The sequence below is a fragment of the Dipteris shenzhenensis genome, chromosome 22, assembly GCF_047967505.1.
Source record: "Dipteris shenzhenensis isolate YYH24624 ecotype China chromosome 22, Dip_SZ_1.0, whole genome shotgun sequence".
Taxonomy (NCBI): domain Eukaryota; kingdom Viridiplantae; phylum Streptophyta; class Polypodiopsida; order Gleicheniales; family Dipteridaceae; genus Dipteris; species Dipteris shenzhenensis.
Genome location: NC_141617.1, coordinates 45,521,413 through 45,536,243, shown reverse-complemented (window position 1 = coordinate 45,536,243; position 14,831 = coordinate 45,521,413). Strand labels below are relative to the sequence as shown.

The following is a 14,831-nucleotide window of genomic DNA, read 5'->3' as shown; positions in this document are numbered from 1 at the left end:
TTCCTGAAAGATTCAGATCTTGCACACGCCAACTTTTTCGTGGCTCGGACTAATTGGCCAATGCATAGAGGAAACTGAGAAGGCATTGGCAAATTCTTCATGTCCTTTTGAGACCTCACTATGCTTTTGCTAGTTATTTCTTTTAATGCTTTTACAATAGTGTATCCTTCCATCTTTCATGTCGAATAGTAAATAGTTAATTATCACTTCAGAATAGCCTATTCCAGATTCACAGTATCCTTCCAATAAGGCAAGGCCTCACCTAGAAATTCCTTCAAAATGTACAAGACACAATGCTTATTCCAGATACTTTAAGTTTCCTTTCCATATGCACAAGACATTTCACGTTGATGGATTCACTAGAAAATCCATTCTGTTAACCGTCAGTTAAGCAGTATATCAACCAGTGCTGTTGACTGTACTAGCGTCAACAACAGCTCTTCTGTTCCTTGGTCGATTATGTCACGCTAAGGAATCGTTAGTCAGATGCGTCTGCTACTGTTCCTTGTTTACCACTTTCATTTCTCTGCAGAATCTTGTAAGCCTTCAAACTTTAATTTCCTTTACATCCATGTGAATATCACATTAGCTTTCATATGACCAAATTCCTGTGGAGGAAACCACAATGATCATTCCTCAAACGTCCCACTCTTATACCCTAAAGCACGTATCAATTTTTAAGAGACTGCAAGCTCAATATTTTCAGGTACAATACATCAAGCCAACATGGATACATACACTAGAATTCTCCCCTGAAAAATGGTGGGGTATAAAGCGCACTAGGAAAAGTCCCCGCACTGTTGGGAAAGAGGGTTAAGAAGCACAAAACTGCCAGGATGTAGCCCCATATGTAACGGCTTTGGCCTATGGGGGTGATCTCATCTTGAGCAGGAAGTTCCTCCCCTCCACGGAAAAATGTGGCAACAAATCCCCAAACCAAGCAGAGAACACTCCCAGTTAGGCCTCCTATACCTAGCCCCAATGAAGTTATGAAGGATAGAATGCCAGCAGATTTCCTACCAAGAAGTGCTTGTGCAATGCGTCCACCTTCTAGTTTGCCACAAGGAAGCAAGTTTAGAGAAGTCACAACCATCCCTGTAAACATGCAAACAGCTGACCTTTCAGTTACAAACTCATTATCAAAAGAGAAAAGATAAGGCTGCGAAGGAAAAAGAGCTGCTTAGAATATATAGTCAAATAGCCCGTCCTTGCATGAGAACACCAAATTTAATTGTTTGCATGCATTGCAAGACTAAGCAGAGTTATGGTTGGGAGGTAATTCACCTAGAAGCCCAGCAAATGCAAGAGGATCCACAGGAACACCAACACCTGGTACTGCTTGAGGTAAGACGTTGCCAAGCTCATCACTGTAAGGACCAATAACATACTGTACAAAAGACAGCAGTGGATTGTTGTAGAAAAATTGTGGTCTGATGTACCTGTCAAACCGAAACATCAGCAAATGAGTGTGAATAGTAGAACTACATACCCTCACCTCTCTTTAAGACTATGACCTCACAAGATATCTGAAACACTGCATCCAGGTCATAAGGGGGTAAGAAGATGACCACCAACAAAAGTTAAAAGGGCCACCAACAAAAGTTAAAAGGGATAAGCTAAACTAGCGACATGAGCTCTTCTTTGTCCCATTTGTCTAGTACCAACACATTATACGCCAATACCAATACATGCAGCACTCCCCACTCAGTCTAGCAGCAGTGTTCTATGAACCTTGACATACATGGTCGGGCAGACTCCTTAGATACACCCATTTCCATGAAGATGGCTACTTCATCCTGCTTGAGATATATTGAGCATTACTGACAGTACCAACCAGCCTTGGTGTCAGTCACTTGTACAGGCATCAGCAGGCTGCAGAGTGATGTACCTTGCACTCAATTGTTTTCCTTTAGTGAGCAAGAGGCACTACTCTTCCTTCTCGTATTAGCCCTTTTGTTTGTCTAAGATTATAATAAACATCTCTCTCTCTCTCTCTCTCTCTCTCTTTCGGGTGAAAATTTTAATGCTTTATATTAGATAGTAGCTTCCCCTGAATGGGGAGCTGAAAAGTTTATCAGCAGAAGATCTCACTATATGACAAGTATACATTGTAATCTATGTAGCGAGTTTTGCAAACAATCAAAAAAAGATTGCTGCAGAGAACGTCGAAAGAAAGGGAAAGGGGAAAAAAAAGGTTGGATCATCAAGGACTCTATGATTTCTATCCTTACATAGAGTCCAAGTAACGAACCCAAATGAAAAACAACTCAAATCCATGTTTGCGTGGTGAATCCTAAAAAGCCAGAAATGCTTCCCAAAGGCAGCAGTAGGAAATCTAGCTCTCAAATGTTGCCGAAGAAGACCCAAGAAGTCACGGGTGTATGGACAATGCCAAAGGAGATGAGGCACAGATTCTTGTGGAGCCAAACATCTGTGACAAACAACCCGAGCAATATGTCAATGTGCCAAAAGCTGCCCAGACAGAAAAACTCCGACCATCACCCGCCACAAAAAAGCATGCTGGCGAAGAGGAGCTTTGAAGCTCCAAAGCTGCCTCAATCTCTTCCTCCACCACTTTGCCGGGCGATTCATGCGCCAGAGGCGATTCGCCTTATCAGAAATCCAAGGTGGGGCAGCAAAACTTTATACAAAGGAAGGTACCGTAATGTGAGATAGCCTCAAAGGACGGGCTGATGAATATGGACATTGAAGAGCCCAATCTTCATAATGCATCCCTAAACCATATTGTCTGGCAACCGGAGAGATCATGGTACCATCATCATGAATTACATCATCCATAGAGTGGACCTCTTTCTCTCACACACACATACACACACTTTTTTTTTTTTGGAGGAAATCCATTTATATTATATTCAAGAAAATGTGAAACTATCCCCCCCCAAAAAAGGGAACAAGTAGTCACAACATCAAAAGATCTCATTATAGGACAAAAAAGCAGGGTAATCCAGAGACATGCATTTCTTTGTGTGTAAGAGAACCTTTCATCAAGAAGAATGTACAATCATAGCTGTCCCAAAGTGAGACAGCTACTACTCATAAGCTACAAGAAGCTGGAAAGAAAACATACCAAATAGAAAGCCCACTACAAGAAAACTTTCCAGCTACAAGAAGCTGGCAAGAAAACATACCAAATAGAAAGCCCACTCTCCTGAATCCAAGGCTGTTGGAGAAAATATCGTAATTTTCTTTGCACCAATAAGATCCGCAAAAGAGAAACAAGAATAGCTTGGAATGCCTCAATCAAATCTCCAATCCATGAGAGAATGGTTAGTAAATAAATGGGGGACAGGCTGAAATCGAAGCAGCATGATAGCGAGAGTACGCTAAATAGGCATAGGATGCGTGCCCAATCAAAGAAAGAAAGAAAGACCAAGACACCGACATCCACCACATCATCCACAGTGGAGATACCCAACTGATGTAGAAAATAAGCCTTTCTAGGCTGAAGATGAGCTAACAGCAGATCAAAGACACGGCTCCAATGAATACTCTGCAAACAGAGTGTATTTTCGGATTTGGAGGACGGCCTGACCAATGCAGATGTGCCAGAAGAAGCTGTCAATCATGGAGCAGACAAGTAGAAAATAGACAACCGGGAATAGAACCATGTAGATGCCCGAAAATAACATCAAATAGAGCAGGAATCCAATGTCCAAGAGTGTCAGAATGGAGTGAAGCAAACAATCACGAGAGCATAAGTGCCCATGGCTGAAGCTGCTCGAGAAAAGTAAGCAAAAGAGTAGCCTTGCTAGCTATTATATGAGCGCGAATGTTCAAGATATTTTAACCCCCATGCATTTTGGGTGAACAAACATAGCTGTACTTAAGAAGCCGAAGCGCCTTACAATCAATTTTAGTGCACCAAAGGCATTCCATAGTCCTGAATATGAATTTCTGAATATCTGTAAAAGACTAAGGAATCAATGGCAAGTGAAACTACACATAGGTCATAATAGCCATCTAGGCGCAATACACAATACAGAGAATGCATCCTGCAAGAGGTATGCAGGCTTTTAAAAGACAAACACGTTACTTGTGCTAATGATGCAACTTAGGACATCACAGGAATGGGAGATGTTCCCATCCTTCTGGATTCAGGAAAGAAAAAGTATATTCGTGGTGTTTGGTATGTTCCTAACTTGATGAAAAATCTTGTTTCAGTTCCATCCATGGCTCATGATCAGAACATGCTTGTGGAATTTCAGGATGATCAATGCAAGATCAAGGATCCAAAGAAAGGGTATGAGATTGTGGCTACAGGCTCTTATGACGCCAGCATGGGTCTTTACAAGCTTGATGCTCAGCCCTATAATCAGCATGCTTTGGCTGTCTCATATGCTACTCCTAGTGATTTATGGCATGCTAGGTTTGGTCATGCGCATCACAGAGCTTTGGCATATTTGTATAATCATAATATGGTTGAAGGTTTGCCAAAATTGCAGCAACCAGCCCATGAGGTATATGAAGGGTGTACTCTTAGAAAGTTGACTATTCCAAAAAGACTGTCGGTCCAATGAATGTCCCAACCCATAGACGGTATTGGCACGTCACATTCATTGATGATTACTTCAGGTTCACTTGGCTCTTTCTTAGATTGGTCAGTGGACATCGATGATCGCAGGTCCAATTCGTGGTACAATTTCCTATGGGCTGCATTATTATCTAGATGGTGACATTTCTCTGAGTGGCTTCACCGACTCAGATTGGTCAGGGGACATCAACGATCGCAGGTCCAATTCCAGCTATTGCTTCTCATTGGGTTCATCGTGCATCTCATGGCTCAGTAAGAAGCAAGACCGTGTGTCTCTCTCCTCCAGTGAAGCAGAATACAAAGCTGCAAATTCAGCCACTATGGAATGTATGTGGTTAAGGAAGCTTCTACATGACTTGCATCATGCTCAAGATGGATATGCAACTCCGATCTTGTGTGACAGCCTGAAATGCATTGCTATTGGAAACAATCCTGCGTTTCATGCTTGCATGAAACACATTGAAAACCATTATCATTATGTGCGGGATTGTATCACAAATGTCTTCATTGATCTCACATATTGTTCCACTCAGGACAATGTGGTAGATATCTTCACTAAAAGCTTAGCGCCTCTCTTCACACAACATCGACATGGGTTGGGGATACGAGACATTCAAACAATGTCAAGGGCGTTGTAAAATGACATTGTTTTCTTTTGTACTCCCAGAGGTTTCTATATCCACATGTGGATGAATTTGTGCAACCATGGTACTTCAGGTACTTCTCAGATCATTCCAAAGTACTTCAGCCATATCATTGAGGGGGATTTGTAGAGATATATACAATGATATGGTGGTGTAGGATCGACTAGGACTTAGTCTATTTTGGAGTTTTAGTGTGTTCTAGTACTTGGACTATATATACCAAGTATTTGTACTTCATTTGATTGAACATTTCAATTGGAGTTCACTTGTGTTCACAATCTAGCTCCATTCTTGTTGAAGGTATAATAGAAGTAGAAGACCTACACACGAATTTGGAAAGAAGAGGCAAGAGCAGTGGTGACGCAAATAGATATATGGATAGATAGATAGATATTAACGTCTCTAAAAGGCCAAATGGCCTATGAGACTAAAACAGTTGATACATCTGCTAGTGTTGTCTCATCAAAGAGAACAACAAAATAAATAAGCTAAAGGCTGAGAGCTACTAAAGGTAATTACAGTCAGAGGGACTGCAAGTGACCCAAAACTAATGAAATACCAAGCAAGTATTTACTAAAAGTACCAATTGATCAGCATAGGCAGAAAGCTAATCAATAAAAAGGTTGCACTCTTCTTATGTCAAAAATCCCCATCATGGGCAGCTCTAGGATCTCATAACTCAGTGCCACACGTTTCCGGTGTTTGGCAATGATGGCACGGATCCGATGAAGATATGGGTGCCGGGCACAGGGTCTTGGGGGCCTGGGCCTCCGTGACCTGGATATGGCGATGGCTCGGTCCAAAATCATACCACTAGAGTGTGGCAATCTGCCTGTGTGTGATAAGGTGATGGCGCCAGGGGTTTCTGATGGCAGGGAGGGCATAAAACTAGTTGAGGTGCTGGCAGTGAAGAAGTCTCTGGGTGTACACTTTGCTTGGGTGGGGCTGGTCTCAGCTGTCTGTCTCCCAACAAAGTTTCTCTATGTCGCCTGAGCTCTGATAAAAACAAACCCAAGCATTTTTTATCTTCGTACTCCATCACCCTACGGAGTGGGCCAAATCCCTTTCTGAATAGACAGTGGTATCTTCCTCGGATTTCATAATATACCGTGCATCTACATACGTAATGCTCCTCTGTCTCCTCCTCCTGCTGGCATAACTGACATATCCGATCCTGATGGGCTGTGTGGGTGTATCTCCCTGTCTCTATTCTCAACTGATGTGATGAGGTTCGAATTCGGCCAATAATACTACGTAGCCCGTGAGATAGGTGTGTGTCCATGTATGCTGGCCTGGCTATAAGTTCATCTTGAGATAAATGAAGAAAATGGTTCTTGTAGTGTGCCATCTTCTTCCCTAGGGGCTCATGTGGTCTAGTCCAGGTTCTCTCAGTCTCCAACTTGACAATATCAGCTCTAATGATCTTGTTTCGGTCATGGCGAGACAGGTCTAACTTGGGATCCAAACTGTATTGAAAGGGTGGGAGTGCATCCATTGTCAACTCATGCTCTACAAACCATCTCTGTAGCTGAGCATACCAGCACCATGTTCGACCCTCCTCTGCTAGCTGCCTGGATGATATCATAGCCAACCGTGCATATCTGGAGCCAGGTAGATCCCACAATCTATGTATGCAAGTTACTGCCTGGAACAGATCCTCAGTCACTAGTGGAGCAGCTGCTAATTCAGCTCGTATTATCGGATGTGGTACAGATGGCTTGCTCTGGATCATGCGGGCAATCAGTGTCACTAATGGCCTTTCCAATCTCCTCCACTCAGTTGCACCCCCTACACTGGGGCCCCATATAGCTGCACCATAAAATAGTGTGGGCACCACCAATGTCTCAAACAACCATAATTTTGTGCGTGGCTCTTGGAACTGTACATGTGCACACTGTCTCTCTAGTGCCCCCAAAGCTGCATAGCCTCTATCCAATCTGGCATCAATCGTGGCTCTCAATGAAAATTGTGGACCAGAAAAGATCACCCCGAGGTACACATAAGATCGTACCTGCTCTACTGTCTCACCTTTGAAAGTGAACTGTTATGCTGAGCGCGTTACCCAAGCCTGTGTAGTATTAAATACCATCACCTTGGTTTTTCCAAGGTTTACTGTTAGATCCCTGTCCTCACAAAAAGCTTGTAGCGCATCTAAATGTCTTTGTAATCCTTCCGGGGAATCTGCAATCAAAACTACATCATTTGCATAGAGCAGTATGGGTATCAACACTCCTGCTAGGCTGGCTCCGGGTCCTCCTATCCTGTTGATATACTCTGAGAGCTCATCAATGTATATGCCAAATAGTGTGGGAGAGAGAGGGCACCCCTGCTTCACACCAATAGTACTCATAACTGCATCTGACAGCCCTCTAGGTGCTTTAACTCGGCCCATCACCGTCTCATACAAGGCATATATCCCACACTGCATCTCATGTGGTACTCCAATATCCTATCAAAGGCTTTGCGGAAGTCTACAAAGCAACAATATATCCTTTTATGATGATGTTTGCCTTCCTCTATGAGTGCCCGGAGAGTCAGGATGTGATCCAAAGTGGTATAACCTCGCCTAAAACCTGCCTGTCCTACCGCTCTGTGTCCATGCATTGCTGCCCATCTGGTCAACTCCTTTTCCAAGATGGATCCATATATCTTGGCCAGGCAGTGGCCAATCATGATAGTCCTGTAATTGTTGGGCATCATCGGATCTCCACTCTTAAAGAGCGGTACAATGGTATGCTCTGTCCAGCTAGGGGGGAATCCTTCACAAACTGCTCTATTAAACACATGCACAAGAAGCGGTGCCACAATGTCCCGTGCGTACACGAAGTGCTCTCCCGCTAATCCATCATGATCCAAAGCCTTTCCATGTCCCAATCTGTCGATGGCATCATTGACCATATGCAATTTGAAGAAGGAGCAATATGTAGGCCTCGTATCCTGTGGGTACGGAATCAGTGGCTGTCCTGGTATATCATATAATGACTGCGCATAGTCGGCCCAAGCTTCTGGTGCTACAATCGGTGTACCAGGCTGTCTCTCCTGAAACATCCTCCATGCCTTCTTGTTGTTCTATCCCAAGAATAATTGGTAGATCTCTGCCTCCAATCTAGCTAAGTAGGCCCGTTTCTTCTTCCGTATTAGGCGTGAGAAGATGGCCTTGGCTTGCTTGTGTGTCCGAGTGTTTGTAGCAACCTCCTGCTGTAATTGTCTGCGCATCATACGACACTCATCATCATACCAACTATTTTGTGGGGCAGTGCTGCAAGGAGGGGTGGATGATATTGTTGTGTGTGGGAATGCATACTGTGTTGACACATGTAATACCTCTGTCAAACCACGGGTGATCTCCTCCAGGGGACCATGAGGGTCTAGCACCATAATTTTGTCCCACACTGCATCTCCATACACTGTAGCAGTCTCCTCCATGAATTGGTATCTAGGTTGTCTCTGAAACGAAGGCCTGACTGCCCCCCTCTAGCATCCTCCTAACACAATAAACCTCAATATAGCATGGTCCGCAGCCACTCCAATGGGTCTGCTAGATATACTGAAATCACGGATCTCTGGGATTAGAGACGGCAACCCCATCAAATAATCAACTGTACTAGCACCTCCTTTCGGGTTCCAGCATGTAAGAGCATCTGAACCTGGCCAATAAGACAGACCATTGAAGATAATCAATCCATGGGCACTCCCTAATGCTAAGAAATGTGTACCATATTCTGTCACATCTCCCAAGTCCTGTGCCGACCTATGCAAACCCACCTCCTCTACGTTGATCTCTCTGTAGATGGCATCACTCGAGTCATATATTGATGTCTGCCTCAAGTGTGTACGGGCATTAAAGTCCCCACTAGCAATATCTCCCCCATGCTCGCATATCTCATAATGTCCTCATATAATGGCAAGTACGACGACTCGCCCTCAGGTGCATACCTCGAGTAGGCAGGTGGAAAGTAGCATGCAGCTACATATAAATCCCTGGGGTCCCCTCTATCCACTCGGATCCACATGTATCTGGCTTCTGCATCTCTATGAACGACATGTACTATGTCTCGCAAATCCTCTCTGTACAATACTGCTACTCCCCCAGAGCCTCTAGTCCCTCCTGCCGTGGCTGTGGTCGGCATATTGATTCCCACCTAAAACCTCTGACATCTGAAAGTTTCCTCCCCTTGCACTGGTGTGTCTCTGTGTAAATAGCGATATCCGCATGCCTAAAAGAATCCTCAAAATAGCCTGCATCTAGCCTCAGAGAACCATTACAGTTCCATATACTGAACCTTAAAGTCTTCGAGGCCGCATACCGTCATGTGGATCTCCTCTCTGTGATGATAACTCTCCCATCTCTGTACATGGCCCACTTGCCCTGTTCCCGGGCTTCAAGCACCTTTGGCATGCATTCCTTCCTATGTGCCACTTGTGCAGGAGTGAGGTCCTCGTCTAAGTAGATCTTCTGACCTTTGAGGGCTGTCCTTTTGGACAAAAATGCTTTTTTCCCCCCCATGTCCTCAAATCGTAAAATCAAGGCCTTGGGCCGGGTGTCATCTTTTCCTACCCGCCATGCAGCAGCAATAGGTACACTTTCTGCCCCTATCTTCAATGCTAGTGCCTTCGCATCTTTAGTGGCATCCTCTTTTTGTTCCCATCCCACAATTCTAACATGCAAGATCCGAGCCTTTCTCCTTGCCTCTTCCTCTAGTGTGGCATTCATGACCTCTATTTTATTAGCTGTTACTCCTCTGTTTTTCTTAACCACTTCAATCCATGGTGTGTTTTCTTTCATCTCATTGCCCACTTCTTGTGCTTGTTTTTTTGCATCTTTAGCCACCTCGGCCCAAGTATGCACCTCTTTTTCAACATTTGCTTTCACTTTAACAACACTTGCCTCCACGGCTGCAATTGCCTCCCTGCTTTTCTGAGACTCTTTGTCCATGGCCGCAGATACATCATTTTACAAGCCTCAAGTTGCGATTTCAATTCTGAGACCGCCGGAAGGTTTGGAGGGACTGAGACCCAGAGGGGGAAAGCTGACCAGCTACAGATAGGGAGGTAGGGAGAAAGCCACCGACCTGCTCCTCTCTCTCTCTCACACACACACACACAGACAAACATTTTTTTGGGGGGTGAAATCCATATGTATTATGTTACAAGAATCTATGAAACTGTCCTCACAAAAACAAGGGACAAGCAGTTACAACATCAAAAGATGTCATTATAGGACAAAAAGAAGGATAATCCAGATCCCGTGCATGCAGGCAGTCACACACACGCGTGGGCGTGCGCACGCAAGCACACCATGGTGATTGTGGAAAACTCATCACCATAGTTTTTTGTCCCTAAGAATACCTTACTAGAAATCACCAGATACTGCCACATGGAAGTCCAACATGCGTTGAGTAGGGGGGTCCCACACCCCGCCTCCTAGCCACGCAGTCAGCCTCCTCACTCCCCAAAAAGTCCCGGGAGGGATATGAGGAGGGCCTTCATCAATCCTTTATATCCAAGGATCCACAATCCTAAAGCATGCTTATGGGATTTCTCCCTCATGTCCCTGTATCATCACATGCTCATTAACCACATTAATCCTTAGCACCCACGAGGGGGTTGGACCACCCACACCAAGGCCCCATTGGCCTCTATTTCCAACACAGATATGTTCAAAAACTAGAACGTGCCACATTGGTAGGTGCTTTCCATGCATGCAAACATCATGAATACAATTTGAAGTGATTTAGCAAAATCGGCACTTCTTACAGAGCATTGTCTCAACCATTTAAACTTGCATCCATCCAAAATGTGATCGGTCCAAGTAAATTGTGAGGTTCAAGAACAACTCTATGCTAGTTAAAAGCATGGGTGCACAACACACCATAGCAATGGGCCAACAAAATTTCGTTCAAGCCCTACATTTAAAGATGTAACACCTCAAACAATAGAAGGTGCCATGCAGTGACGTGGAGGAAAGGACATGCCGTGCAAGCACACATCATTCAACACAATCTTAGTGGTTTAATAGGATCAGTATTTCTTACAGAGCATTGTCTCCACCATTTAAACTTCCATCCAACCAAAATGCGATCAGTGCAAGTAAAAACGAAGTAAGATATGCACTTGTAGTACGAGTAGCCGCAATGTCAAACAGTGCTCTTTTGTTCGGCAGCATTGATTCAAAATTGTTCACAATCCCCAAACAGCCTGTCCAGTTGGAAGGAATTAGGAAAGAGGGGCTTAGCTTAACATCATACAAAGATGCTACCCATCTGGTTGCAACCTGGATGTTACAATACAGTGAGTCAGAAAAAAATTCTAAGACTATTCAAATTGCAATAAATTTCTACCTTCCTATGTCTCACTCGTGTATGGTCTACTCTCAATATAATGAGGTGCACACCCTTTACTTTTAAGTTCAGCTTAGCATACCCAAAGGAAAAAGAGACATTTGAACATGTGCATTCTCTAAGTGAGCTAAGGGCTAAGCAAACAATTTCTAAAGGTAAAATACCAAGAAGGGCACTCTTCTAACACCAAGATCATTGATTGAAAACAATAATTAAAGATCCAGCTTTTATTCTAAAACCATTTGATGAATGACAAATCATTTGCTAAACCACATATAAAAAACGAGAGGGCTTTTCTTTACTACTACTACTACTACTACAAAACTACCAAATATGTTATCTTTTAAAGAATCTATTCACAATTCAAACAAGGTAGAGATCCACACTTTAAAATGTCATTTGAAGTTAGATCAAAATTACTTTTGGAGCAGGTCGGGATGGTTGGTGGTGGGGGAGTGAGATTAGTTACTGTTTTTTCCTGGAATCTCCGGGGATGCCCTAATCTTACCAAGCAGCGAGGGTGTCTTTCCCTGATTTGAAGGTATAATCCTTATGTCATTTTGCTCCAGGAAGTTAAATGTGGTGAGAAGGATCAGTTTTGGTTTTCCCTGACCCATGCTAGGTATAATGCCTTTGTTAATTGCCCTTCTTGTGGTAGGGGAGGTTCAGCTATTGCATGTAAGCTTTGAGAGGGAAGGAGCTGTTTCGTGAGATTACTGTCCTGTTAGACAATGTCCGGTGAGCATGTATCCCCCAGATAACCTTGGGAAGAGGTGTTTAATGCTGGAATTCTCTGAATCAAAAGATGGGGGTAGATAAATGGATTAGGGGGGATTGGAACTTCACAGAGATGGGGGATGATCGGTCGCATTCGGGCAAAAATGTATGTCAGCAGCATCCGAGGGCTGGGAGGAAGTTTGTCTCAACCATGGTTTGAGCTGAGCAGGCTCTGGTGGGTATTGGTGGATATTCTTGGAACAATAGAAGAAAGGGGAAGTTCTATAGGGCTGGAAGACTAGATAGAGTGTATGCATCAGAGGATGGATAGACAGATGCATGTTTCATCTCATCAGTTGAGGATTGAGACAGGGAGAGCAACATGCATACCAGAGAGCAGCGGATTTGTATGCTATGCACACTAGGAGTGGTTGAGACAGAGGAGCACTTTCTATGTACCTGCCCCACCTACTAGGAGATCAGAGAGCGATACCATTGTCTCTTCCAAGAGGGGAGCGGCTTCGGCCCACTCTCACGACTGATCCGCTTCCATGACCAGGTTTGCATTGGCCTATACCTACTTGAGATGCGCTGACACAAGGAGCCTCTACTACGACAGATTAGAGAGCAACAGGAGGTGACCAGACCACATGATACAAAGGCTGATAGAGCATAGCGACACGTCACAGACTTCTATGCATTTGAGTCACCTCCAAGACACAGAGGAGTAGAGGATATAGTTGACATGCGGGCAGCCTAGATCGCTGAGAGAGGGATGCAGAGACAACCTGCATCACAGAGAGCGACTAGAGTTCACACAATTGAGGTCCGTCTTATCACAGCTTACCTCAGAGGAGGCCGCCTGAGATTGGGGGGGTCACTCTGAACATAGCCCAACAGGTTCAAAGATCGAGGAGACCATGCCCTCCCCCACCATCAATGCATGAGACAGCCCGTCAAACGCAGATGCCGAGACATTTTCGCCGCCCATAGACGAGCCACTGTGGTGCTGCGCTTCAGCTTATGAGTCCCAGCTCAGCCTACTTCAGCTAGTCTTTGACTTTGATTCATATATTTGTATCTGATTTTGTTCAAGCTATTGAGCTCCATAGATTAGTTTAGCATTCAGCAAGGGCCCTAGCGCGCCCTTCGCTCCATCCCCTTCAGGCTTGTATGAGATTTTCCTTTTTGGGGTACTTTGTACCTTGTCCCATAGGCCCGCAAGGCCTTCCGAGGACATTAATACATCTTTCTTTTTCTCTCTTTTCTCTCTCTCTCTCTCTCTCTCTCGTGCGCGCTATATATATACATATATATACATATATATATATATGTATATATATATATACACTGCTGCATTTCTTTGGCAGTTTACCTTCTAGAGTTGAAGTGGGGTCACCCAAGTCATGCCATTATACGGAAAATTTGTAAAGTATATGATAAGATAATTGGAGACTCCTGTTAAAACAGCCTACAATTTTATACTGATCTTACTTTATTAAAATGGAGACTTCTTATTTATCTTGCTTACAACTGAAAGCAAGCGCAAACGCTACTACCAAGACTTCTTCAAATTATTACATTCCAACTGAAAGATTGAAAATCATCTCCATAGATTACGACTTTGTCTTATACTTAAACTTAAATTATGGTAATCGTCAGTTGTCACTGGTAGCACACTTCATACCTTGCAAAAAGAGTGCTCAAGCTTTGGACATCGGACAGTTATTCATGCTACACATGTTTCAGCTCAAGCCTGCTCTGCCAAAGAGTATTATACCAGATCAAGGTTCCGAGAGCAGAAGTCACATCCACAACCTAACAAACAAATCGACAGGCACACATTCCTTAGATGATATGGTCATGTAGTCGTGCCTTTTTTGTCCTTCAAGCATCTATACCACCAAATAAATGCAATAAAAGTGAGGCAGCTAGTATAATCCTCTTGCTGTTAAGGACCTCTGCATATCAACATTTCAGCAAGCCACTGATCACACATTCAAGGACTCCTCTGACAAGAGCAGGCATCTTGAATTTTGATATATTTGTAGCTTGCAAAACATCATATAGAACACGAAGTCCTAGATCCTCTACTTCAAGGAAGATTCTTTCACATGTTGCTTCCAGTGAAGGCCTGGTTGCCTAAAAATGAGAGTCAAAGGGTTGCAATAGCTGCTGCTCCATCTATTCCTATACATTTGGAGCAGTTGGATAGAAGTCCTTTTAGTGTGGGATCTTTTGGTGATGACATGGCTGTACTCTAGTGAAATTATCATTGAATAGCTGTGCTTTAGTTTATACACCATCATGCTCTGAACTAGGAGGCTGCTCTCTGTAAAGGCCCTTCATCCTAGATGGAGTGTGGAAGGAGCAATCAATCTAAGAGCAAGATGAAACCACTGGTGGAAGTCTTGCAGAAAGCATGGGGTGCCAAAGAACTACAAATAGCAATATCGGAGTAGTCCACAAGTTCCAAGGGTCGTGCTGCCGGCATCTTCACACTCCATAGTAGAGAATATCCTAGAACACAGAAAATCCTAGAGGTACATTGGTATATGGCTGTGGATGACCTGAAAC

General features: G+C 43.8%; 2 protein-coding genes and 1 pseudogene across 2 annotated transcripts in view; all 3 read right to left on the bottom strand.

Moving 5' to 3' along the window:
* Positions 1-422: 422 nt before the first annotated feature.
* Positions 423-14,831, bottom strand: part of EGY3 (ethylene-dependent gravitropism-deficient and yellow-green-like 3) — a 37,636-nt gene continuing 23,227 nt past the window's right edge. Inside the window, exons 6-8 of the mRNA XM_087393826.1 lie at positions 11,232-11,470; positions 1,285-1,439; positions 423-1,095 (exon numbers count right to left, since the gene is read on the bottom strand). Coding sequence (XP_087249952.1) covers positions 740-1,095; positions 1,285-1,439; positions 11,232-11,470 — 750 coding nt within the window. The 3' untranslated portion in view covers positions 423-739. The remainder of the gene's footprint in view (positions 1,096-1,284; positions 1,440-11,231; positions 11,471-14,831) is intronic.
* On the bottom strand, positions 6,002-9,505 carry LOC147888169 (uncharacterized; annotated as a pseudogene).
* Positions 9,506-10,132, bottom strand: LOC147888168 (uncharacterized). The gene has a single exon (XM_087393981.1). The coding sequence runs from the start codon at positions 10,130-10,132 to the stop codon at positions 9,506-9,508; it is 627 nt and encodes a 208-aa protein (XP_087250107.1).